This window comes from Thalassophryne amazonica, chromosome 6, assembly GCF_902500255.1.
Source record: "Thalassophryne amazonica chromosome 6, fThaAma1.1, whole genome shotgun sequence".
In the NCBI taxonomy this organism is placed as follows: domain Eukaryota; kingdom Metazoa; phylum Chordata; class Actinopteri; order Batrachoidiformes; family Batrachoididae; genus Thalassophryne; species Thalassophryne amazonica.
This window is the reverse complement of record NC_047108.1, coordinates 124,010,885-124,038,323: the sequence shown is the minus strand read 5'-3', so window position 1 is coordinate 124,038,323 and position 27,439 is coordinate 124,010,885. Positions and strand designations below refer to the sequence as shown.

Here is a 27,439-nt window from a genome sequence, read left to right as displayed (position 1 = left end):
TTTGAGTCGAAGTGGCTAAATGATACACGTGCATGCAGACCGCATGCCACCCTCCCATAGATCAGAAAAGACGCCGCTCATCAGCTGCCATTCTCCTCGGGCAGAAAGAACCGACGGAGAGACGCAGCGCCCGAGGCAGAAAAGGGAAAATAATAATCATTATTGTTGAGTGGCAGAACAACAAGATTTTTTGTGTGCATTTGCGCTCAGCTCGACCCTCTCCTTTTGATCAATTCATCAACCATTCCAGAAGAACATCATTCTGAAAATAACCTCGCGGAAAAGCTTATTTTTCTGTCATCAAGAAGCAGCACCACTGCGTTTAATTATGCACATTATCTGCCTATTAGGCTGTGATAAAGCACATCACTTCATGATGTGATTGACATGTTGTCTTCATTCCTCCACAGTGATCAAGTACTTCATCCCATCATTCGGTGGCAAGTCCTACTTGGCCTTCGCCACCATGTCCGCCTACTACACTGTCCGCATCGCCATGGAGTTCAGAGCGGCCGAAATGACGGGCATCCTCCTCTACAACGGCCAGGATGGCAAGAAGGACTTCATCTCTCTGGCTCTGCTGAACGGCAAGGTGGAGCTCAGGTGAGCCGGCCCACAAGGGCGATGATGTTGCAAGCCGCCGATTTGGGATGTTTTTCTTCCATTAAGAAAACTTTAATGATCCACGTGAGTAAACGGGGTCGTCATAGTGGCGACCGAGAGATTGGCGATAAGAAAAAGACAAGTAGAGAGGAGTGGAGATAACGAGGCAAATAATTACAGCAACCGAGCATCTTGAGAAACAGTGCTGATGAGAAAATAAACAAAGAAGCTTCTCGAGCAGATTGTCACGTTAAGAGCATGAGGGCGAGGAATCAGGAAATGTGTTCAGATTTGCAAATTGACATGATTATGTTTGCAGATGGTGGTAAGTTAACATATGCAGTGAAATGTGGTGCAGCAGGTCCAAATGAAAATTTAGTGCAGTTATGCAATTGCAAAGAATATCAATGTTCAACTACGGTGCATCCATGCTGCTAAGTGTCACGCATATTACAGTATGCAGCAGATTAAAAACAGTCCAAATGGAAAGCATCAGTGGGTGGATACAAACTCTGCACATGTCCGTGCCCAGTGGTTCCTGTTTGTAGTACATGCAGACATTGAGTGTGCAGTGTTTTGTCTATAAAAGCCCTGGTGATAATTTGTTTCATAATGGCCCCTTCACACTCTAACTGATTAGCCCGGCGTTTACTGATGGAGAGTGAAAGTTGCTTCCATTGACCAGACTCCCCAGGAGATAAGTTGACGTCAGTCAGTCAACACTGATGTACATTGTGATCCCGGAAAAATGTTCAACGTGTTTAAAATCTCTACATTCAGGCTAAAACACTGGCAAGAGTTGAGCACCTGTGTCACTTCTGCTAGTACATCGTTATTTCTCAGTTTCCCTCCACCAACCTTAGCCAACGTCAGAGGCTTGATTGGACATATCACCTCCTCTAGGTTGCTTGGGCATGAAGAAATATGTAGCAATATGAAGGAATATGTAGAACCTGTCTCGGCGACGCAACAGCCGCAAGTGATGCAGTCATAGAGTTACATTCAGTTTATATAGGATACGTCACGTGATGTTTCATATGTTGAGTCAACGATCAGCTCTGCCAAGCTACGGTACTGTTCCATGCAGTGCAATATCAATGCAGCTACCCTCCAGTGGCAAAAGTTGAGTAAGTTCTGTGTAAGTCAGTGAACTGTCCCCAAACGTTTATCTCTGCCAATACAACAGCACCCTCTGGTGGGCTACGTTGACCTGCATTGGAGACAGGAAATTTGAATCCATGAATTGAATTTATTGCGAAGTAAGTTCGCACATACAAGGAATTTGATTTGTTATTGGTGCATAAACAATAGGAAAAGAAATGCACTTCTACAAAAAGTGAAAAGTGTCAAATAGATAAAAGTACGAGGTCTGTTAGAAAAGTATCCGAACTTTTATTTTTTTCAAAACCTGATGGATTTGAATCACGTGTGCTTGCATGAGCAAACCTTGAACTTTCGTGTGCATGCGTGATTTTTTCACTCCTGTCGATTGCATCATTTGCTTGTAAGCAGCCTTTGTGTGAGGATGGGTGGAGTCTCTCGTCGTTTTTCTTTGCAAGGAAATGGCAGAACGACTGGAGCAGCGTGACTGCATCAATTTTGCCAGAAACTGGGCGACAGCCAGGTGGAAACCATTCGGTATTATTCAAACGGCTTTCCGTGACGATCCTATGGGCATCACACAGATTAAGGAGCGGTACAAACCGGTTTTAAAAATGTCCGCACAACGGTGGAGAATGAGCCACGCTCTGGTCGGCCATCAACATGCTGAAAGGACCAGATCATTTCCAACGTGAACGCTGTGGTGATGTGGGACCGTCGTGTGACTATCCGAGAAATTGTGGAAGAGTGGACATCAGCACTTTTCGGCACATTCCACTGTGATAGAAGATTTGGCCATGAAAAGAGTTGCAGCAAAATTCATCGGCACGAAGCTGATGGCGCAGCAAAAGCGCCACCGTGTTGAGCCTCACAGGACATGTTGGGACATGCCCACCTCTTCCACCATTCTGAAGATTCGACGGCTTTCGATGGCTTTTCAGTCGTGTGACTATCCAAGAATTGTGGACGAGCTGGACATGTCACAACATGTCCTGTGAGGCTTCAACACGGTGGCGCTTTTGCTTCGCCATCAACTTTGTGCTGATGAATTTTGCTGCAACTCTTTTCATGGCCAAATCTTCTGTCACAGTGGAATGTGCCGAAAAAGTGCTGATGTCCACCTCTCCACAATTTCTCGGAGAGTCACACGATGGTCCAGCATCACCACAGCGTTCACTTTCCTTGCAAAGAAAAAACGACGAGAGACTCCACCCATCCTCACACAAAGGCTGCTTACAAGCAAATGACGCAACCGACAGGCGTGAAAAAAATCACGCATGCGCACGAAGGTTCAAGGTTGGCTCATGCAAGCACACGTGATTCAGGTTTTTGAAAAAAATAAAAAGGTCGGATACTTTTCTAACAGACCTCGTATATTCACTGTAAATAAGTTGTAATGGAATAGGACAGTGCAAAAACACGTGATTGGAGTGCAGATGTACAGTACCTTTCAGTACAGGGATGACCAATCAGTACTTTATGGTAATGGAGGAGGGAGGCAGAGTAAGTGGGGGTCTCTGGCATTGTTTTTGAGTCCAGCTGCAGATGGACAGAAGCTGTTTTTATGTGTTGAGGTTTTGGTCCTGATGGACCTCAGCCTCCTGCCAGAGGGGAGGGTGACAAACCCTTTGTGTCCATGGTGGGAGGAATCAGCCACAATCTTCCTTGCTCGCCTCAGGGCCCTGGAGGCATACAGGTCCTGTAGGGATGGCAGGAATGGGCCCTAAGCTACTCACACAGAAAGGGTTTCTGGCATTTAGAGGTGCATGCAGCAGTCATCACCCAAATGAGCACTATCTGCCAGAAAACATGTTACACAATTCCACATCATTGCTGGCACTTGCCAGGGTGTGGTGAGTGCTTTGGTTATGTTCAAAACTATCACCACTCAACTTCACTCATCATGTGGTCACCACTTACACACCACTAACATGTCACACACACAGTATCTGTGTGACAGGCTGAAAAGCACCAGGTTGTCCAGATAAAATGGAAAAAATAAATAAATTTGATAAACACTGGCCAGGAAGTAGCAGATGACATGCTATGATAAACACTACTGAACCTCGCCAGGTGAACTGAACCACTGAACCAGTGGTCACACAGCGGGCACACACCAGCAGTCAGCGGTATTGGCAGCAACCGCTGGCGAGTATAACATGCCAGTAGCTGCCTTCTGTGGGAGAGGGGCTTTAGAATCTTCCAGCATTTTGGTGAAAGCTAACACAACATCCTGTGTTTATGACTCTCTCTCTCCTAAACTGAGCTCATTTATAAACAGGGAGCATGGTAACCTCAAAGAGAAAGAACAATGTCATTTTTGAACCAGCATGACGTCCTTGTGACTTCATCATGACAGTACTTATACCAATTAATCACAAATATTTTGCTGATCAGTATCGACTTCAGATCATCTCTCGCCTTATAGGTTGTGGCGATATAGATGAAAGTGCTTTTTTTGGACATTGTTTTTCTTGATCCTCTCCAGAAGTTAATGATCTTAAGATATCTGGCCATGTAATATTCCCACCACGTTTGGTGAACAATCCTTCCTAACATTTTCAGTTAAATTGTTCACAGACAGACAGACATCGGACTGATTACAATATAGTACTTCACACAGACCTTGTTTAAAAATATTCCATAATAATAATTTTTACTGCCCATATTACCTTTTTTTTTTTTTACAAACCATATGTGTTATACAAAGTCAGAATTATGGATGACTCTTTAAATCACACAGAATGTTTCTGAAGAATCCAGCAACTGAAGCTTATGAATAACTATTTGGCATAATTCAGGGTGAATTGGAGAACCAGCACATTCTTGCATTAGTAGCAGGAAGATAGAAACATTTCTAATGAAGTAAGCCAAGGCTTCAGGAGCACAGTTTATGATTTCCCCCACTCCAGGTTCCCCCTTAGGAACCACCCTGTAAGATTCCTGGTACCACAAGCAATCTTTTGTACAACAATATACTGCAGTACACTTGGGACAATGATGACCACACATCATTGAGGAAGGAAACCAGAATTAACTCCCAGGAATTAACAAACATTTTCTTTAAAGGTCCTAAAGAATCTCTGGTCCACACCAAAGGAAGTGATGGAGTTGGAAGCATCAGACTGAAATGCGCCATTTTAAATATTCAAGAGCTCACTCCATCAATCACAATGTGAGACTGTTGACCAAGGAATTAATCCAAAATTGGTATTAAAAGCTTGCCAGATGTTTACAGTTTATCACCCAGGGCAACGACCAGGTCTGTATTTAATGTTAGTTTTGGATTAATGGCTTCACATGTGGTCATGGGTTTTATGAAAACTGTGGACACTATAGGGTTAGCTGGATCATTAAGGGAATAAGAGTGAGGAACTGAGGCTGAAAACAGCATTTTAAATCACCCTATTGAGGTTTCAAATCCCGCAAAATCTCCAAAAACTTCGGAGAGTTTGCCGCTCTGCGAGATGTCATTAACATTGAAAACTGTCTGATCAGGCTGCGCTATAACAACTGCACATGGACAAAAGCATTAACATCACAACATAAAACTCTTTGTATATCGTGCCTAAAACTCTCGTGAATATATTACCGGTTTTTAGATGTTGTTATTGTGTTTGTTTTATGTAAAAATACAAGAAGCTCAGGTTGTTCCTCCGTTATTTTCAGTGGGAATCTCTGTGAGCTGCGATTGCTTCCTGTTCATGTTGTTCCGAGGGAAAGTGAAGTTTCCTCTTTAACATCCTGCTTATTGTCCTTTACAGCACTGTTTGTCCTGTTTGTTCCAGAGTAATTTATATAAGATGTCTGAAATTCGATTTGCATTCATTAAGATTAAACGTGGCAGACACAGATTATTTGGAATATTTGTTTTAGCAAGTTTTCAGGGTCTCATGCCTGCAGTCGCTTAATAATGTGATGAAAAGCATAAAAAATTACATTTTGGTAGTATGTTCATTTACAGTTGTCATCATGTGGATTCTCTATGTTGTTTAGACTGGAGCAACTCTCTGGTGTGCAAAGGATTATGGGATATCTCAATAGGGTGAATTGAAATTGTTTTGACGGGGCTACCCCACCCTAGAACCGCCTGTGATATGAGTATTTGAGGTGTGTGATACAAATATTGCTCTGCAGGGACCATCGTGCTTTGGATGCTGTATTTTAAATTGCAGGAATAGTAAGTTTTCGTCGGTTCCCCACTATGGGACTGGATACAGAGTGATTAGAGATTCTACACTGCATACGTTTATGTGACTTCCTTATCATTTGAGGTTTGTTTTTCCTCCTGACTCCTTGCAGACCTTTATAGTGCAGCAGATAACTGAAACAATCCTTCACTTGGTGATGCAAGCATCAGATTTGACATGAATGTTCTTCATAAATCAGTGTTTGAGGAAAAAGTGCTGGCCACTTGAAAATCCAATATGGCGGCCAGGTAGGGGTCAATGAAGAATTGCACAGAGGTCAAAATCTAAAAATGCTCCAATCATATTGAAAGCTATACCACATTATGTGTCTGATCACAAAGATTGCAAAAAGGTATAGTTTGGATGATCTGTGACTGAATGTTTCACCAAGTGAACAATTCTGGCCAGAAATCATACTTATATCTGCTTCACTATTAGGTCCTTCACAAGCCAACCAGGTTAGAGTACTCCATTCAGAGTCAAACCAATAGCAAACCGAAGATCATTAGTCGCCGGCGTTTTCAGATGAAGCTGTTCCAAAAATACAGCTGTGAGATTACCACCCACAGCTCTGCAAATCCAAAATGTGGAGAGAAGAGCTAATTATTGTGGCAGATAATTGCTCTCAGGTTGTGCTAATACTACGATATGTGGGTGCACATCCCACGGCAGCGCTATCCTGCAAGGATGTGGCCTTTTTCTCAACAAAATCTCATTAAATAGAATCTGGGGTTGAAAAGATGGTGTGAAAGCGAGTATGTCTGCCACATAGTTTAGAATCCCAAATGAGACGCCTCATATCTTCTTTTCTTTCATCTCTCTCCTGCTTGTGGAGACATTTAAGAATATTCTCCTCATCATTAGGAGCTGCTCAGTAAGGAAGAAACATTTTTGGGGAAATATGGATAGTGTGAAGAATACAGGCTGACAGCAGTGAGTGTAAAGACTTTAATGTTGATGGTTTCTATCCACTCTGATTTGTCTCAGGTTCAACACAGGTTCAGGCACGGGAACGGTGGTCAGCAAAGTACCCATCAAGCAGGGCCGCTGGCACCAGCTGGTGGTGACTCGCAGTCGGCGCAGCGCCATGCTCAGCGTGGACAACGAGCCGCACGTCAAGGGCGAGAGCCCACACGGCACAGAAGGCCTCAACCTGGACACCAACCTGTTCATCGGAGGCGTGCCTGAGGACATGAAACAGGAGTAAGACCTTTGTTTGGTGAGAGTGTGGAGGTCAGACAAGGATCCCCTGTGTAACACCAGCTAAAGAGCTCGTGAGAGGGTGGATCTCCAGCACAGACTCAATGTTTATTTTTCTGATTATTGACTTGATTGCAGAATTACAGGCACCGATGTTCAAAATGATTAGTGAAAAGTTTAGGACTAGAATCCAAATCACTGCCAAAAGGTGCAGAAGGAGGGTTATGCTGGATGCCCTTCCTGACACAGCTCCACCTTACATGCACAACGGGTACCAGGAACCTTCAGTTCTCAAAGCAAGTGTACTACTCACTTTGCTACCAATTCCTTGCAGTAGCCATTCTAAATGAGTTTGACCTTTCAAGGTCATCTAAGGGTAAAGGTCATATACAGAAAGTTGATTTGACTTTGTATTTAACACAGTGGTGTCCGAAGACATTCCAGAAAGGGCCATGTATAACATCACTTTGAGCACATAGGATGAGTTCATCAGTGAAATTACCCCCTGTTGACCCTTTCTGGAATGTCTTTGGGCACCACTGGTTTAACAATAACCATAGGTGAGACTATGTCCTCAAAGTAGCCCTTTACTGTGGCTAACTCCTTCCAAGCATCCATCCATCCGTTTCTGAACCCAATCATTCCAGTTAAAGGTCACAGGGGGCTCGACCCAATCCCAGCAGTCATTGGGGGTGAGGTGGGGTACAGCCTGGACAATCCAACAGTCTATAATTCAGGAACAAACACATTCACATCTACAGTCAATTTAGAGTCACCAAGTCAACCTAACCTCCATGTCCTTGGAAGTGGTAGGAAGGCGGAACACCTGGAGGGAACCCACCCAAACACGGGGGGAGAACAGGCAAACGCCACACAGAAAGGGCCACGTCAGAAGTGAGCCTATACTTTCTCACTGTTTCGCCTGTGATATTGACTTTTAGCCATTTTGTTACAAAATCAAACCACTTTGTCTTTAGGTGAACCTTGATCATATAACCAAGGTTAGTCCAAATCAGATCAATCCACAAGGTTGAAAACGATACCCCTGTTTGGCCTACCGCTGCATGTGGGTGTAATGAATACCAAATTAAGATACTGTCACAGTCAACTCACCTCAGAAAAACACTCAGTAAACTCAGAATTCATGTTCACTTGCAGGCTCTGTCAGACTTTGTGATGCTGTGCTTTGTGTGTGTTCTGCAGTGTAAAGGAAAGGACAGCAGTGGGCACAGGTCTGGTGGGCTGCATCCGCCTGCTCGATGTCAACAACCGAGTGCTGAATCTACAGCCGAACGATGGCAACATTCTTTACGGCAGTGGTGTGGGTGAATGCGGAAACAACCCCTGCCAGCCAAATCCATGCAAGAATGGAGCAGCTTGTCAGGTCAAAGAGGCTGAGATGTTCCACTGCAAGTGCACCAATGGCTTCTGGGGTAAGATCATGGAGGGACCTGAGAAATCACGTTATTCTGCAAAATGTGTTCATGTCAAGGAAGCTCACAGTTGAATACTGGGAATGTCAAGAATTTAAATAAAAGGACTAGGCGATAGTACCTGTGTACATGAAGTTACTGAGGCAGTTAGGTATGAAAGCATCAAGAAAGATGTGGATACCATGTTTATCACAGAATTTCCAGATAAACGGCACACGTTTTGCCTAGTGAAAATCTGACCTTTGGCTTCTGTTCCCTTGACCTTCACTGAAATGATTGACCTTTGGTCTTCGAAGGCCAGTTCAAGTTTGATCCAAGTCTGATTTAAAACCTAAATTATTGATCTTCACCCCAGTGACCATGACCTAAAATAAATCCTTTAAAGCTACATTTTATTGTACTTAGCGGTGTTTATTAGCAGAAGTAGGAATATAGTATTTGTAACCATCATTTCATTAGTGTATAATTGCGTGTATCAATGAATCTTACTGTTTTCATAACATAACATATGATCGGAACATAAGAATAAACTCTTCATTATCTACATGGGAGTAGGCCTCCACATGGAGGCCATCATCTTCCACCACCATCTTGAGGCAGAAAGCTCTAAGGACTAACTTACCAGGCTTTGTGCAGTGCCAGAAGGCAGAAGAAATGAAAAGGGCTTAGTGGCTACTCCCTGTACACTATTTATTGCTAGCGCAGGCTAACAACTTGAGAATCCTCATTTTTGTAAAATGGAGGATCATACATTTTGCTTACTACAAGAGAAGGCAAGCTATTTGTTAATATGGCCTAAGCAGTTGGTCACCCCTCTGAGTCTGGTCTGCTTGAGGTTTCTTCCTCAAATCTTGCCCAAGTGTGTTTTCCCTTACCAATGTTACCTACATGCTTGCTCAAAGGGGTTGGTAAACCCTTAGCCGGTTAGCCCTTACCCTTGTGAAGTGCCTTGGGGTGACTTATGAGGGGGGATTGACAAGGTTTGAGCCTGACCCAGAAAAGTAGGGCATGGTTCTCCATCTTTTGCATTCTGAGAAACCAACATTTCTCAACATTGAACCCAGTGAGTCAAAAGTTCACACATTCTGGAGAAATGTTGGTTTATCAGAATATAAAAGATGGAGAACAATGCCCTACTTTCTCTGGGTCAGGCTCAAAACTTCTCAATCACCCCTCATACGTATGTTGTGATTTGGTGCTATATACATACAGTCTCTTTCAAAAGTATTGGAACAGTAAGGCCAATTCCTTTGTTTTTTGTTGTTCACTAAAGGCATTTGGGTTTAAGATCAAAAAATTTATATGAGACAAGAGTTCAGAATTTCAGCTTTTATTTCCTGGTATTGTCTTATATGTCTTAAAGAACTCAGGACATACCATCCTTTGTTTGAACACACCCATTTTTCAAGTGAGCAAAACTATTGGAACATGTGACAGACAGGTGCTTCTTGTTGCCCAGGTGTTGCCTTTTAGGTTGATGGTTCACACATTAAATAGCTCTGCATGACTAGTGTAGGTTTTAGCCTTGGGTTTAACCTATCAAGACTACATTTCTTGTTAAAGTGTATAAACCAATATGAAGCTCAGAGAGCTGGGAGAAAAGCAAACCATTTTGAAGCTGAGAAAAGAAGGAAAAGGACGAACATTGAGCATAGCCAGCACAACAATTTGGAATGTCCTGAAAAAGAAAGAAAATACTGGTGTACTGAGCAACAGACAGCGAACAGGTCGGCCAAGGAAAACAGCAGCAGGTGATGACAGAAATATTGTGAGAGTTGTGAAGAAAACCTCAAAAACATCAGTAAGAGACATCACCAACAATCTCCACAGTGCAGGGGTGAAGGTATTACAATCTACTGTTCTAAGAAGACTCCGAGTGCAGAAACATAGAGGTCATACTACAAGATGCAAACCACTCACCAGCCAGATTACAATTTGCAAAGAAGTATAGAGATGATTCACAAATGTTCTGGAACACAATCTTATGGACTGATGAGACCAAGATTAATCTCTACCAAAGTGATGGAAAGGCCAAAGTGTGGAGATAGAAAGGAACTGCTTATGATCCAAAGCATACAAGCTCATCTGTGAAGCATGGTGGAGGTAATATCATGGATTGGGTTTGCATGGCTTCTGGAACAGGCTGATTAATATTTATTGATAATGTAACTGATGATGGTTGCAGCAGAATGAATTCTGAAGTGTACAGAAACATTTTGTCTGCCAATTTACAGAAAAAGGTGTCCAAACTAATGGGGAGGAAGTTTATCATGCAGCATGATAATGACCCAAAGCACAGTTCCAACAAAACAAACGACTTCATCAGGGGAAGGCTTTAGAATGGCCAAGTCAATCACTTGACCTTTGCCCAACAGAGCAGCATGCATGTCACCTCCTCAAGAGGAGACTGAAGGGAGAGCCCCCCCCGACCCAAGACAAACAAGAACTAAAAGAAGCTGCACTAAAAGCCTGGAAAAGTATCACAAATGAAGAATGCAACGGTTTGGTGATGTCCATGGGTCGCAGGTTTCAGCCAGTTATTTCAAATAATCAATCAATCAATCAATCAACTTTTTTCTTATATAGCGCCAAATCACAACAAACAGTTGCCCCAAGGCGCTCCATATTGTAAGGCAAGGCCATACAATAATTATGAAAAACCCCAACGGTCAAAACGACCCCCTATGAGCAAGCACTTGGCCACAGTGGGAAGGAAAAACTCCCTTTTAACAGGAAGAAACCTCCAGCAGAACCAGGCTCAGGGAGGGGCAGTCTTCTGCTGAGACTGGTTGGGGCTGAGGGAAAGAACCAGGAAAAAGACATGCCGAGAAGGGGGGCAGAGATCGATCACTAATGATTAAATGCAGAGTGATGCATACGGAGCAAAAGAGAAAGAAACAGTGCATCATGGGAACCCCCCCACAGTCTACGTCTAAAGCAACATAACCAAGGGATGGTCCAGGGTCACCCGATCCAGCCCTAACTATAAGCCTTAGCGAAAAGGAAAGTTTTAAGCCTAATCTTAAAAGTAGAGAGGGTATCTGTCTCCCTGATCTGAATTGGGAGCTGGTTCCACAGGAGAGGAGCCTGAAAGCTGAAGGCTCTGCCTCCCATTCTACTCTTACAAACCCTAGGAACTACAAGTAAGCCCGCAGTCTGAGAGCGAAGCGCTCTAATGGGGTAATATGATACTACGAGGTCCGTAAGATAAGATGGGACCTGATTATTCAAAACCTTATAAGTAAGAAGAAGAATTTTAAATTCTATTCTAGAATTAACAGGAAGCCAATGAAGAGAGGCCAACACGGTGAGATATGCTCTCTCCTGCTAGTCCCCGTCAGTACTCTAGCTGCAGCATTCTGAACCAACTGAAGGCTTTTTAGGGAACTTTTAGGACAACCTGATAATAATGAATTACAATAGTCCAGCCTAGAGGAAATAAATGCATGAATTAGTTTTTCAGCATCACTCTGAGACAAGACCTTTCGATTTTAGAGATATTGCGTAAATGCAAAAAGGCAGTCCTACATATTTGTTTAATATGCGCTTTGAATGACATATCCTGATCAAAAATGACTCCAAGATTTCTCACAGTATTACTAGAGATCAGGGAAATGCCATCCAGAGTAACGATCTGGTTAGACACCATGCTTCTAAGATTTGTGGGGCCAAGTACAATAACTTCAGTTTATCTGAGTTTAAAAGCAGGAAATTAGAGGTCATCCATGTCTTTATGTCTGTAAGACAATCCTGCAGTTTAGCTAATTGGTGTGTATCCTCTGGCTTCATGGGTAGATAAAGCTGGGTATCATCTGCGTAACAATGAAAATTTAAGCAATACCGTCTAATAATACTGCCTAAGGGAAGCATGTATAAAGTGAATAAAATTGGTCCTAGCACAGAACCTTGTGGAACTCCATAATTAACTTTAGTCTGTGAAGAAGATTCCCCATTTACATGAACAAACTGTAATCTATTAGACAAATATGATTCAAACCACCGCAGCGCAGTGCCTTTAATACCTATGACATGCTCTAATCTCTGTAATAAAATTTATGGTCAACAGTATCAAAAGCAGCACTGAGGTCCAACAGAACAAGCACAGAGATAAGTCCACTGTCCGAAGCCATAAGAAGATCATTTGTAACCTTCACTAATGCTGTTTCTGTACTATGATGAATTCTAAAACCTGACTGAAACTCTTCAAATAGACCATTCCTCTGCAGGTGATCAGTTAGCTGTTTTACAACTACCCTCTCAAGAATCTTTGAGAGAAAAGGAAGGTTGGAGATTGGCCTATAATTAGCTAAGATAGCTGGGTCAAGTGATGGCTTTTTAAGTAATGGTTTAATTACTGCCACCTTAAAGGCCTGTGGTACATAACCAACTAACAAAGATAGATTGATCATATTTAAGATTGAAGCATTAAATAATGGTAGGACTTCCTTGAGCAGCCTGGCAGGAATGGGGTCTAATAAACATGTTGATGGTTTGGATGAAGTAACTAATGAAAATAACTCAGACAGAACAATCGGAAAGAAAGAGTCTAACCAAATACCGGCATCACTGAAAGCAGCCAAAGATAACGATACATCTTTGGGATGGTTATGAGTAATTTTTTCTCTAATAGTCAAAATTTTGTTAGCAAAGAAAGTCATGAAGTCATTACTAGTTAAAGTTAATGGAATACTCAGCTCAATAGAGCTCTGACTCTTTGTCAGCCTGGCTACAGTGCTGAAAAGAAACCTGGGGTTGTTCTTATTTTCTTCAATTAGTGATGAGTAGAAAGATGTCCTAGCTTTACGGAGGGCTTTTTTATAGAGCAACAAACTCTTTTTCCAGGCTAAGTGAAGATCTTCTAAATTAGTGAGACGCCATTTCCTCTCCAACTTACGGGTTATCTGCTTTAAGCTACGAGTTTGTGAGTTATACCACGGAGTCAGACACTTCTGATTTAAAGCTCTCTTTTTCAGTGGAGCTACAGCATCCAAAGTTGTCTTCAATGAGGATGTAAAACTATTGACGAGATACTCTAACTCCCTTACAGAGTTTAGGTAGCTACTCTGCTCTGTGTTGGTATATGACATTAGAGAACATAAAGAAGGAATCATATCCTTAAACCTAGTTACAGCGCTTTCTGAAAGACTTCTAGTGTAATGAAACTTATTCCCACTGCAGGGTAGTCCATCAGGGTAAATGTAAATGTTATTAAAAATGATCAGACAGAAGGGAGTTTTCAGGGAATACTGTTAAGTCTTCTATTTCCATACCATAAGTCAGAACAAGATCTAAATATGATTAAAGTGGTGGGTGGACTCATTTACTTTTTGAGCAAAGCCGATAGAGTCTAATAATAGATTAAATGCAGTGTTGAGGCTGTCATTCTCAGCATCTGTGTGGATGTTAAAATCGCCCACTATAATTATCTTATCTGAGTCTGGTCTGCTTGAGGTTTCTTCCTCAAATCTTGCCCAAGTGAGTTTTCCCTTACCAAGGTTACCTACATGCTTGCTCAAAGGGGTTGGTAAACCTTAGCCGGTTAGCCCTTACCCTTGTGAAGTGCCTTGGGGTGACTTATGAGGGGGGATTAACAAGGTTTGAGCCTGACCCAGAAAAAGTAGGGCATGGTTCTCCATCTTTTGCATTCTGAGAAACCAACATTTTCAACATTGAACCCAGTGAGTCAAAAGTTCACACATTCTGGAGAAATGTTGGTTTATCAGAATATAAAAGATGGAGAACAATGCCCTACTTTCTCTGGGTCAGGCTCAAAACTTCTCAATCACCCCTCATACGTATGTTGTGATTTGGTGCTATATACATACAGTCTCTTTCAAAAGTATTGGAACAGTAAGGCCAATTCCTTTGTTTTTGTTGTTCACTAAAGGCATTTGGGTTTAAGATCAAAAAATTTATATGAGACAAGAGTTCAGAATTTCAGCTTTTATTTCCTGGTATTGTCTTATATGTCTTAAAGAACTCAGGACATACCATCCTTTGTTTGAACACACCCATTTTTCAAGTGAGCAAAACTATTGGAACATGTGACAGACAGGTGCTTCTTGTTGCCCAGGTGTTGCCTTTTAGGTTGATGGTTCACACGTTAAATAGCTCTGCATGACTAGTGTAGGTTTTAGCCTTGGGTTTAACCTATCAAGACTACATTTCTTGTTAAAGTGTATAAACCAATATGAAGCTCAGAGAGCTGGGAGAAAAGCAAACCATTTTGAAGCTGAGAAAAGAAGGAAAAGGATGAACATTGAGCATAGCCAGCACAACAATTTGGAATGTCCTGAAAAAGAAAGAAAATACTGGTGTACTGAGCAACAGACAGCGAACAGGTCGGCCAAGGAAAACAGCAGCAGGTGATGACAGAAATATTGTGAGAGTTGTGAAGAAAACCTCAAAAACATCAGTAAGAGACATCACCAACAATCTCCACAGTGCAGGGGTGAAGGTATTACAATCTACTGTTCTAAGAAGACTCCGAGTGCAGAAACATAGAGGTCATACTACAAGATGCAAACCACTCACCAGCCAGATTACAATTTGCAAAGAAGTATAGAGATGATTCACAAATGTTCTGGAACACAATCTTATGGACTGATGAGACCAAGATTAATCTCTACCAAAGTGATGGAAAGGCCAAAGTGTGGAGATAGAAAGGAACTGCTTATGATCCAAAGCATACAAGCTCATCTGTGAAGCATGGTGGAGGTAATATCATGGATTGGGTTTGCATGGCTTCTGGAACAGGCTGATTAATATTTATTGATAATGTAACTGATGATGGTTGCAGCAGAATGAATTCTGAAGTGTACAGAAACATTTTGTCTGCCAATTTACAGAAAAAGGTGTCCAAACTAATGGGGAGGAAGTTTATCATGCAGCATGATAATGACCCAAAGCACAGTTCCAACAAAACAAACGACTTCATCAGGGGAAGGCTTTAGAATGGCCAAGTCAATCACTTGACCTTTGCCCAACAGAGCAGCATGCATGTCACCTCCTCAAGAGGAGACTGAAGGGAGAGCCCCCCCCGACCCAAGACAAACAAGAACTAAAAGAAGCTGCACTAAAAGCCTGGAAAAGTATCACAAATGAAGAATGCAACGGTTTGGTGATGTCCATGGGTCGCATGTTTCAGCCAGTTATTTCAAATAAAGGTTATGCCACCAAATACTAAATGTTATTTGCTTTAAGATAATTTTTTTAACACATCTAAATGTATATACCAGAAAATAAAAGCTGAAATTCTGAACTCTTGTCTCATATTCATCTTTTGATTTTAAACCCAAATGTCTTCAATGAAGAACAAAAACAACTCAACTGAAGTGACCATAAATTTCTGTTGCCACAGAAGTGAAAACATAAAAGGGAAACAAAGTCATGACCAGTGGTGACACAGTGCAATCTGCAGTCCAACCACTAGATGGTGCTAAATGCTGCACAGTGGAGCTTTAAGCAGAATTTCAAGGTGGACATATAAACCCACAGACCATGTTTGGTTGAAACTGGGCAAAGATCCTGGTGAGAGCAGGTTAACAGACAGATGTGACTTGAACACCAAACACTGACTTTTTGCAAATTTGTCTTGGTGATTCTAAGACCCATCAATGTGTGGGTCCTTGATCTTTGTCAGAATGAACCCTTTCAGGGCAATTCCAGGGCCAACCCTCATCCACATACCAAGTTTGGCAGAAATGGGACAGAACACCTCATATATATATATATATATATATATATATATATATATATATATATATATATATATATATATATATATATATATATATATATAATTTATTACACACCCATGCATAACAGAAATTCACTCATATACAAATGACCAAACTCATAACAGAAAAGTCAAAGACGAAAAGAAATATAAGAAAATAAACCAAATACATGGTGCCTAAAGGCGTAGGCAGAAGCAACGCTCATCCACGCCTACCCTCGTGTATAAAATCAAACAGGAATATGTGCCTGTTCATAGACATTTATATCCAACATAATCTGAACACAGCAGCACATACTTACAGATAAAGAAGTCAAGTATTTTCCAGACAACTCACAAAAAAAAAAAAAAACAAAGGTTCCAGTACAACAGCCTCTATATAACACAACTCAACCCTATTAATCTAATACATATCTAGAAAATACCATTTGTTTGTATAAATGTTTGAACCAGTTAATATCTGGACATTGCTTAAGTTTCTCCGGTAAATTATTCAATTTTTTTGGGGCCACAAATGGAAACACAGAAGCACCTCCTAGTCGTCCTAGCGCCTGCAATTTTAAAATAAATCATACCCCTTAAATTATACATTCCTTCTCTCACCTTAAAATATTCTTGAATTCTGAGAGGTAATTGTTTATTTCTTGCTTTATGCATCAACTGAACAGTCTTAAATGAAATCAAATCATAAACTTTTAATATACAACGGATTGGTATGATCCCAAAACCCTGAATTATGAATTATTCTTAATGCTCTTTTTTGAAGGATGAATAATGATTGTAATGTATTTTTATAGTTTTTACCCCAAACGTCCGCACAGTATGTCAAATAAGGTGCAATCAATGCACAATACAAAGTATGTAGTGATTTACCATCTAGAATATACTTTGCCTTATTCAATATTGCAATACTTTTAGAAACTTTCTTTTGAATATGATGATTATGAGCTTTCCAGTTAATTTATCATCAATAATCACACCTAACAACTTATTTTCCTTGACATAAACTGTATTTACCCCAAGTATATTTAACTGTATTTGCACATCCAATTTATAATTTCCAAATAACATTATTTTAGTTTTTGACCAATTTAATGACTCCGTCATTTAATGTCTCCGTCTGTGGCGAACACAGACAGAGACATTGCTCAAATTCTAAAATGATACAGGTGACATTTTTCAGAACATTTTCACACATTTACTCAAACACCACCAACAAAGCGTGAAAGGAAGAGAGATTTTTGTTGCTCACATAGTGGAAAACTCTTGAACAGCAGTAATGGCTAAAGTATTACCCAGTGATTAATCATAATTCAGTTTGAATATACAGATGGTTTTAGCAGTCAGGATTCAAAGCAAAATTGGCAATTAAGAGAACATTAAAGTTGATTCTCACAAATAGGATTTGCAATGACGAGTGTATTTAACAGTCCTGAGTACTTCAGCCATTCAGCAGGAAAGGAGCATAAAAACTGCCATATTCAGGACCGTTCAGATACCTCGCACATATAATAATGTTTACATCTCCACTTTGTGTTCAAGGTCATAACAACCTCACACATTGTTCCTTCCCACTGTTGCCAAGTGCTTGCTCACAGGGGGTCGTTTTGACCATTGGGGGTTTTTCCGTAATTATTGTGTGGCCTTGCCTTACAATATAAAGCGCCTTGGGGCAACTGTTTGTTGTGATTTGGCGCTATATAAATAAAATTGATTTGATTTATTGTGCGGGAGGTTGACTGTTTCTTCTGGCAGCACTGCATGGTGTTCAGTGAACACGTCAAATCAGTGTTGCCGAAACAGAAAACACAAAATCTAAACTTTGGCATTGTTCCACTTCCATATATATTTGTTCTTTCTTTCTCCTTCCAGCAGAAATCTAACAAGCAACCGAGAGAGAAGGTAGTTAAGAGGTGGGCGCCATCAGGGCCCCAACCAAGCGTGCCGCTCACAGGCAGCGGCAGCCTCAGTGGTTTTGATGGTTTTTATTTGTTGGTGGAAGCTGATTATTTAGTGATTTGGCGACACAATATGTTGTAAATGTGCAAATATATTGAAAAGAAAATTTTGCATGCATACTAAATACATGTTAATTCACACACACACACACACACACAAATAAACAACAAACAGATGGACTGTTTAAAACAACTTCTGTGTTGAAAATCATTGCAGTTGTCCTGACAAGGAATAAATGCAAAGTTGGAAAATTTGGCAAAACATACAGGTGTAACGACCATCGATGCAATGAGGACAAATTATCTCCTCAAGAGGGCGCTATTCTTCAGTCCTTCTGAATGTTGGACTCTTTTACCAGGTTCTGCTGTTTTGATGGAGTTGGTGTAACATTAATTAGTCAAGTATTTTTGTGTATGTACTATGAACTAATTTCCATAAATTAGCCATTTTCCTAGCATGGGGCCACAAATCTGATCTTGACAGCTGACCTTGAACCGATCCAAACTAATACCAAATCACGTCTTCCCATCCATAGGCCCAGTGTACCTCCCAAGTTTGATCAAAGTGGGATTAGAGTGTTTTAAGATATTTGGTGAACGTACATACAGGCGTAGACATTAAGGTGATCACAAGAGCACACATCTCCAGTGGCGTTGCAAACACATACGTGAGTGACGTGAGCTTCTTCATTCGATCCCAGTTCAGTGTAGCAAAGATATCTCATGGGTGCCCTGGAAACTGGGGTTCCGTGAGATCAGTTCAATAAAAAAAAAAAAAAAAATGGTTCTTTAAGTCAAATTTGAATGGCAAAGGTCATTCTCTGGTTTGTGAACTACTGAAATTCTGTGCTCACTGGTTGTAGTTCCCCTGGAAGGTTCCAACCCACACACCAGATTAATTGGAACCTTAACCCTTAAAGTGCAATATGTGAAAGAAATCAAACATCGCAGATGTGGATTTATTGGGTCATTTACAACATCGTGCGAACAATCAGTGCTAAGGGCTGAGAATATCGGTTTAACGGCAGGATCTTTTTTTTTTTTTTTTTTTACTTTTTAACTGAGAGTACCAGTGGGATGAATAGACACGTCTGCTTGAAAATCATCTAAAGTGACTCCGGCAGGTTCAGCACCTCAAGAGGGAGGAGCCGATGAGTCCAATCAGCACCACAGAGAAAATCATAAATCACACAGAACTTCTCGACCAGCACAGCTGGTTTGTTTCTTCCATCTTTACCCAATTTTTTACCCACTGTTATAATGAATCTCACACAGTAGGTTTACTATAACTGCCACTAATTGCTTGGATTGGAATTAGTTAGTGAGAATCAATGCACGCCTTTTGAGTCGAAGTGGCTAAATGATACACGTGCATGCAGACCGCATGCCACCCTCCCATAGATCAGAAAAGACGCCGCTCATCAGCTGCCATTCTCCTCGGGCAGAAAGAACCGGAGAGACGCAGCGCCCGAGGCAGAAAAGGGAAAATAATAATCATTATTGTTGAGTGGCAGAACAACAAAGATTTTTGTGTGCATTTGCGCTCAGCTCGACCCTCTCCTTTTGATCAATTCATCAACCATTCCAGAAGAACATCATTCTGAAAATAACCTCGCGGAAAAGCTTATTTTTCTGTCATCAAGAAGCAGCACCACTTGCGTTTAATTATGCACATTATCTGCCTATTAGGCTGTGATAAAGCACATCACTTCATGATGTGATTGACATGTTGTCTTCATTCCTCCACAGTGATCAAGTACTTCATCCCATCATTCGGTGGCAAGTCCTACTTGGCCTTCGCCACCATGTCCGCCTACTACACTGTCCGCATCGCCATGGAGTTCAGAGCGGCCGAAATGACGGGCATCCTCCTCTACAACGGCCAGGATGGCAAGAAGGACTTCATCTCTCTGGCTCTGCTGAACGGCAAGGTGGAGCTCAGGTGAGCCGGCCCACAAGGGCGATGATGTTGCAAGCCGCCGATTTGGGATGTTTTTCTTCCATTAAAGAAAACTTTAATGATCCACGTGAGTAAACGGGGTCGTCATAGTGGCGACCGAGAGATTGGCGATAAGAAAAAGACAAGTAGAGAGGAGTGGAGATAACGAGGCAAATAATTACAGCAACCGAGCATCTTGAGAAACAGTGCTGATGAGAAAATAAACAAAGAAGCTTCTCGAGCAGATTGTCACGTTAAGAGCATGAGGGCGAGGAATCAGAAATGTGTTCAGATTTGCAAATTGACATGATTATGTTTGCAGATGGTGGTAAGTTAACATATGCAGTGAAATGTGTGCAGCAGGTCCAAATGAAAATTTAGTGCAGTTATGCAATTGCAAAGAAATATCAATGTCAACTACGGTGCATCCATGCTGCTAAGTGTCACGCATATTACAGTATGCAGCAGATTAAAAACAGTCCAAATGGAAAGCATCAGTGGGTTGATACAAACTCTGCACATGTCCGTGCCCAGTGGTTCCTGTTTGTAGTACATGCAGACATTTGAGTGTGCAGTGTTTTGTCTATAAAAGCCCTGGTGATAATTTGTTTCATAATGGCCCCTTCACACTCTAACTGATTAGCCCGGCGTTTACTGATGGAGAGTGAAAAGTTGCTTCCCATTGACCAGACTCCCCAGGAGATAAGTTGACGTCAGTCAGTCAACACTGATGTACATTGTGATCCCGGAAAAATGTTCAACGTGTTTAAAATCTCTACATTCAGGCTAAAACACTGGCAAGAGTTGAGCACCTGTGTCACTTCTGCTAGTACATCGTTATTTCTCAGTTTCCCTCCACCAACCTTAGCCAACGTCAGAGGCTTGATTGGACGTATCACCTCCTCTAGGTTGCTTGGGCATGAAGAAATATGTAGCAATATGAAGGAATATGTAGAACCTGTCTCGGCGACGCAACAGCCGCAAGTGATGCAGTCATAGAGTTACATTCAGTTTATATAGGATACGTCACGTGATGTTTCATATGTTGAGTCAACGATCAGCTCTGCCAAGCTACGGTACTGTTCCATGCAGTGCAATATCAATGCAGCTACCCTCCAGTGGCAAAAGTTGAGTAAGTTCTGTGTAAGTCAGTGAACTGTCCCCAAACGTTTATCTCTGCCAATACAACAGCACCCTCTGGTGGGCTACGTTGACCTGCATTGGAGACAGGAAATTTGAATCCATGAATTGAATTTATTGCGAAGTAAGTTCGCACATACAAGGAATTTGATTTGTTATTGGTGCATAAACAATAGGAAAAGAAATGCACTTCTACAAAAAGTGAAAAAGTGTCAAATAGATAAAAGTACGAGGTCTGTTAGAAAAGTATCCGAACTTTTATTTTTTTCAAAAACCTGATGGATTTGAATCACGTGTGCTTGCATGAGCAAACCTTGAACTTTCGTGTGCATGCGTGATTTTTTCACTCCTGTCGATTGCATCATTTGCTTGTAAGCAGCCTTTGTGTGAGGATGGGTGGAGTCTCTCGTCGTTTTTTCTTTGCAAGGAAATGGCAGAACGACTGGAGCAGCGTGACTGCATCAATTTTGCCAGAAACTGGGCGACAGCCAGGTGGAAACCATTCGGATTATTCAAACGGCTTTCCGTGACGATCCTATGGGCATCACACAGATTAAGGAGCGGTACAACCGGTTTAAAAATGTCCGCACAACGGTGGAGAATGAGCCACGCTCTGGTCGGCCATCAACATGCTGAAAGGACCAGATCATTTCCAACGTGAACGCTGTGGTGATGTGGGACCGTCGTGTGACTATCCGAGAAATTGTGGAAGAGGTGGACATCAGCACTTTTTCGGCACATTCCACTGTGATAGAAGATTTGGCCATGAAAAGAGTTGCAGCAAAATTCATCGGCACGAAGCTGATGGCGCAGCAAAAGCGCCACCGTGTTGAAGCCTCACAGGACATGTTGGGACATGCCCACCTCTTCCACCATTCTGAAGATTCAGACGGCTTTCGATGGCTTTTCAGTCGTGTGACTATCCAAGAAATTGTGGACGAGCTGGACATGTCACAACATGTCCTGTGAGGCTTCAACACGGTGGCGCTTTTGCTTCGCCATCAACTTTGTGCTGATGAATTTTGCTGCAACTCTTTTCATGGCCAAATCTTCTGTCACAGTGGAATGTGCCGAAAAAGTGCTGATGTCCACCTCTTCCACAATTTCTCGGAGAGTCACACGATGGTCCAGCATCACCACAGCGTTCACTTTCCTTGCAAAGAAAAAACGACGAGAGACTCCACCCATCCTCACACAAAGGCTGCTTACAAGCAAATGACGCAACCGACAGGCGTGAAAAAAATCACGCATGCGCACGAAGGTTCAAGGTTGGCTCATGCAAGCACACGTGATTCAGGTTTTTGAAAAAAATAAAAAGGTCGGATACTTTTCTAACAGACCTCGTATATTCACTGTAAATAAGTTGTAATGGAATAGGACAGTGCAAAAACACGTGATTGGAGTGCAGATGTACAGTACCTTTCAGTACAGGGATGACCAATCAGTACTTTATGGTAATGGAGGAGGGAGGCAGAGTAAGTGGGGGTCTCTGGCATTGTTTTTGAGTCCAGCTGCAGATGGACAGAAGCTGTTTTTATGTGTTGAGGTTTTGGTCCTGATGGACCTCAGCCTCCTGCCAGAGGGGAGGGTGACAAACCCTTTGTGTCCATGGTGGGAGGAATCAGCCACAATCTTCCTTGCTCGCCTCAGGGCCCTGGAGGCATACAGGTCCTGTAGGGATGGCAGGAATGGGCCCTAAGCTACTCACACAGAAAGGGTTTCTGGCATTTAGAGGTGCATGCAGCAGTCATCACCCAAATGAGCACTATCTGCCAGAAAACATGTTACACAATTCCACATCATTGCTGGCACTTGCCAGGGTGTGGTGAGTGCTTTGGTTATGTTCAAAACTATCACCACTCAACTTCACTCATCATGTGGTCACCACTTACACACCACTAACATGTCACACACACAGTATCTGTGTGACAGGCTGAAAAGCACCAGGTTGTCCAGATAAAATGGAAAAAATAAATAAATTTGATAAAACACTGGCCAGGAAGTAGCAGATGACATGCTATGATAAACACTACTGAACCTCGCCAGGTGAACTGAACCACTGAACCAGTGGTCACACAGCGGGCACACACCAGCAGTCAGCGGTATTGGCAGCAACCGCTGGCGAGTATAACATGCCAGTAGCTGCCTTCTGTGGGAGAGGGGCTTTAGAATCTTCCAGCATTTTGGTGAAAGCTAACACAACATCCTGTGTTTATGACTCTCTCTCTCCTAAACTGAGCTCATTTATAAACAGGGAGCATGGTAACCTCAAAGAGAAAGAACAATGTCATTTTTGAACCAGCATGACGTCCTTGTGACTTCATCATGACAGTACTTATACCAATTAATCACAAATATTTTGCTGATCAGTATCGACTTCAGATCATCTCTCGCCTTATAGGTTGTGGCGATATAGATGAAAGTGCTTTTTTTGGACATTGTTTTTCTTGATCCTCTCCAGAAGTTAATGATCTTAAGATATCTGGCCATGTAATATTCCCACCACGTTTGGTGAACAATCCTTCCTAACATTTTCAGTTAAATTGTTCACAGACAGACAGACATCGGACTGATTACAATATAGTACTTCACACAGACCTTGTTTAAAAATATTCCATAATAATAATTTTTTACTGCCCATATTACCTTTTTTTTTTTTACAAACCATATGTGTTATACAAAGTCAGAATTATGGATGACTCTTTAAATCACACAGAATGTTTCTGAAGAATCCAGCAACTGAAGCTTATGAATAACTATTTGGCATAATTCAGGGTGAATTGGAGAACCAGCACATTCTTGCATTTAGTAGCAGGAAGATAGAAACATTTCTAATGAAGTAAGCCAAGGCTTCAGGAGCACAGTTTATGATTTCCCCACTCCAGGTTCCCCCTTAGGAACCACCCTGTAAGATTCCTGGTACCACAAGCAATCTTTTGTACAACAATATACTGCAGTACACTTGGGACAATGATGACCACACATCATTGAGGAAGGAAACCAGAATTAACTCCCAGGAATTAACAAACATTTTCTTTAAAGGTCCTAAAGAATCTCTGGAACACACCAAAGGAAGTGATGGAGTTGGAAGCATCAGACTGAAATGCGCCATTTTAATATTCAAGAGCTCACTCCATCAATCACAATGTGAGACTGTTGACCAAGGAATTAATCCAAAATTGGTATTAAAAGCTTGCCAGATGTTTACAGTTTATCACCCAGGGCAACGACCAGGTCTGTATTTAATGTTAGTTTTGGATTAATGGCTTCACATGGTCATGGGTTTTATGAAAACTGTGGACACTATAGGGTTAGCTGGATCATTAAGGGAATAAGAGTGAGGAACTGAGGCTGAAAACAGCATTTTAAATCACCCTATTGAGGTTTCAAATCCCGCAAAATCTCCAAAAACTTCGGAGAGTTTGCCGCTCTGCGAGATGTCATTAACATTGAAAACTGTCTGATCAGGCTGCGCTATAACAACTGCACATGGACAAAAGCATTAACATCACAACATAAAACTCTTTGTATATCGTGCCTAAAACTCTCGTGAATATATTACCGGTTTTTAGATGTTGTTATTGTGTTTGTTTTATGTAAAAATACAAGAAGCTCAGGTTGTTCCTCCGTTATTTTCAGTGGGAATCTCTGTGAGCTGCGATTGCTTCCTGTTCATGTTGTTCCGAGGGAAAGTGAAGTTTCCTCTTTAACATCCTGCTTATTGTCCTTTACAGCACTGTTTGTCCTGTTTGTTCCAGAGTAATTTATATAAGATGTCTGAAATTCGATTTGCATTCATTAAGATTAAACGTGGCAGACACAGATTATTTGGAATATTTGTTTTAGCAAGTTTTCAGGGTCTCATGCCTGCAGTCGCTTAATAATGTGATGAAAAGCATAAAAAATTACATTTTGGTAGTATGTTCATTTACAGTTGTCATCATGTGGATTCTCTATGTTGTTTAGACTGGAGCAACTCTCTGGTGTGCAAAGGATTATGGGATATCTCAATAGGGTGAATTGAAATTGTTTTGACGGGGCTACCCCACCCTAGAACCGCCTGTGATATGAGTATTTGAGGTGTGTGATACAAATATTGCTCTGCAGGGCCCATCGTGCTTTTGGATGCTGGTATTTTAAATTGCAGGAATAGTAAGTTTTCGTCGGTTCCCCACTATGGGACTGGATACAGAGTGATTAGAGATTCTACACTGCATACGTTTATGTGACTTCCTTATCATTTGAGGTTTGTTTTTCCTCCTGACTCCTTGCAGACCTTTATAGTGCAGCAGATAACTGAAACAATCCTTCACTTGGTGATGCAAGCATCAGATTTGACATGAATGTTCTTCATAAATCAGTGTTTGAGGAAAAAGTGCTGGCCACTTGAAAATCCAATATGGCGGCCAGGTAGGGGTCAATGAAGAATTGCACAGAGGTCAAAATCTAAAAATGCTCCAATCATATTGAAAGCTATACCACATTATGTGTCTGATCACAAAGATTGCAAAAAGGTATAGTTTGGATGATCTGTGACTGAATGTTTCACCAAGTGAACAATTCTGGCCAGAAATCATACTTATATCTGCTTCACTATTAGGTCCTTCACAAGCCAACCAGGTTAGAGTACTCCATTCAGAGTCAAACCAATAGCAAACCGAAGATCATTAGTCGCCGGCGTTTTCAGATGAAGCTGTTCCAAAAATACAGCTGTGAGATTACCACCCACAGCTCTGCAAATCCAAAATGTGGAGAGAAGAGCTAATTATTTGTGGCAGATAATTGCTCTCAGGTTGTGCTAATACTACGATATGTGGGTGCACATCCACGGCAGCGCTATCCTGCAAGGATGTGGCCTTTTTCTCAACAAAATCTCATTAAATAGAATCTGGGGTTGAAAAGATGGTGTGAAAGCGAGTATGTCTGCCACATAGTTTAGAATCCCAAATGAGACGCCTCATATCTTCTTTTCTTTCATCTCTCTCCTGCTTGTGGAGACATTTAAGAATATTCTCCTCATCATTAGGAGCTGCTCAGTAAGGAAGAAACATTTTTGGGGAAATATGGATAGTGTGAAGAATACAGGCTGACAGCAGTGAGTGTAAAGACTTTAATGTTGATGGTTTCTATCCACTCTGATTTGTCTCAGGTTCAACACAGGTTCAGGCACGGGAACGGTGGTCAGCAAAGTACCCATCAAGCAGGGCCGCTGGCACCAGCTGGTGGTGACTCGCAGTCGGCGCAGCGCCATGCTCAGCGTGGACAACGAGCCGCACGTCAAGGGCGAGAGCCCACACGGCACAGAAGGCCTCAACCTGGACACCAACCTGTTCATCGGAGGCGTGCCTGAGGACATGAAACAGGAGTAAGACCTTTGTTTGGTGAGAGTGTGGAGGTCAGACAAGGATCCCCTGTGTAACACCAGCTAAAGAGCTCGTGAGAGGGTGGATCTCCAGCACAGACTCAATGTTTATTTTTCTGATTATTGACTTGATTGCAGAATTACAGGCACCGATGTTCAAAATGATTAGTGAAAAGTTTAGGACTAGAATCCAAATCACTGCCAAAAGGTGCAGAAGGAGGGTTATGCTGGATGCCCTTCCTGACACAGCTCCACCTTACATGCACAACGGGTACCAGGAACCTTCAGTTCTCAAAGCAAGTGTACTACTCACTTTGCTACCAATTCCTTGCAGTAGCCATTCTAAATGAGTTTGACCTTTCAAGGTCATCTAAGGTAAAGGTCATATACAGAAAGTTGATTTGACTTTGTATTTAACACAGTGGTGTCCGAAGACATTCCAGAAAGGGCCATGTATAACATCACTTTGAGCACATAGGATGAGTTCATCAGTGAAATTACCCCCTGTTGACCCTTTCTGGAATGTCTTTGGGCACCACTGGTTTAACAATAACCATAGGTGAGACTATGTCCTCAAAGTAGCCCTTTTACTGTGGCTAACTCCTTCCAAGCATCCATCCATCCGTTTTCTGAACCCAATCATTCCAGTTAAAGGTCACAGGGGGCTCGACCCAATCCCAGCAGTCATTGGGGGTGAGGTGGGGTACAGCCTGGACAATCCAACAGTCTATAATTCAGGAACAAACACATTCACATCTACAGTCAATTTAGAGTC

The 27,439-nt window shown here is 41.8% G+C and overlaps 1 protein-coding gene across 1 annotated transcript in view; it reads left to right on the top strand.

Annotated features, from left to right (window-relative positions):
- agrn (agrin) overlaps positions 1-27,439 on the top strand; it is a 945,905-nt gene that overhangs the window by 761,782 nt on the left and 156,684 nt on the right. The window contains exons 25-27 of the mRNA XM_034173355.1: positions 411-603; positions 6,882-7,097; positions 8,298-8,527. Coding sequence (XP_034029246.1) covers positions 411-603; positions 6,882-7,097; positions 8,298-8,527 — 639 coding nt within the window. The remainder of the gene's footprint in view (positions 1-410; positions 604-6,881; positions 7,098-8,297; positions 8,528-27,439) is intronic.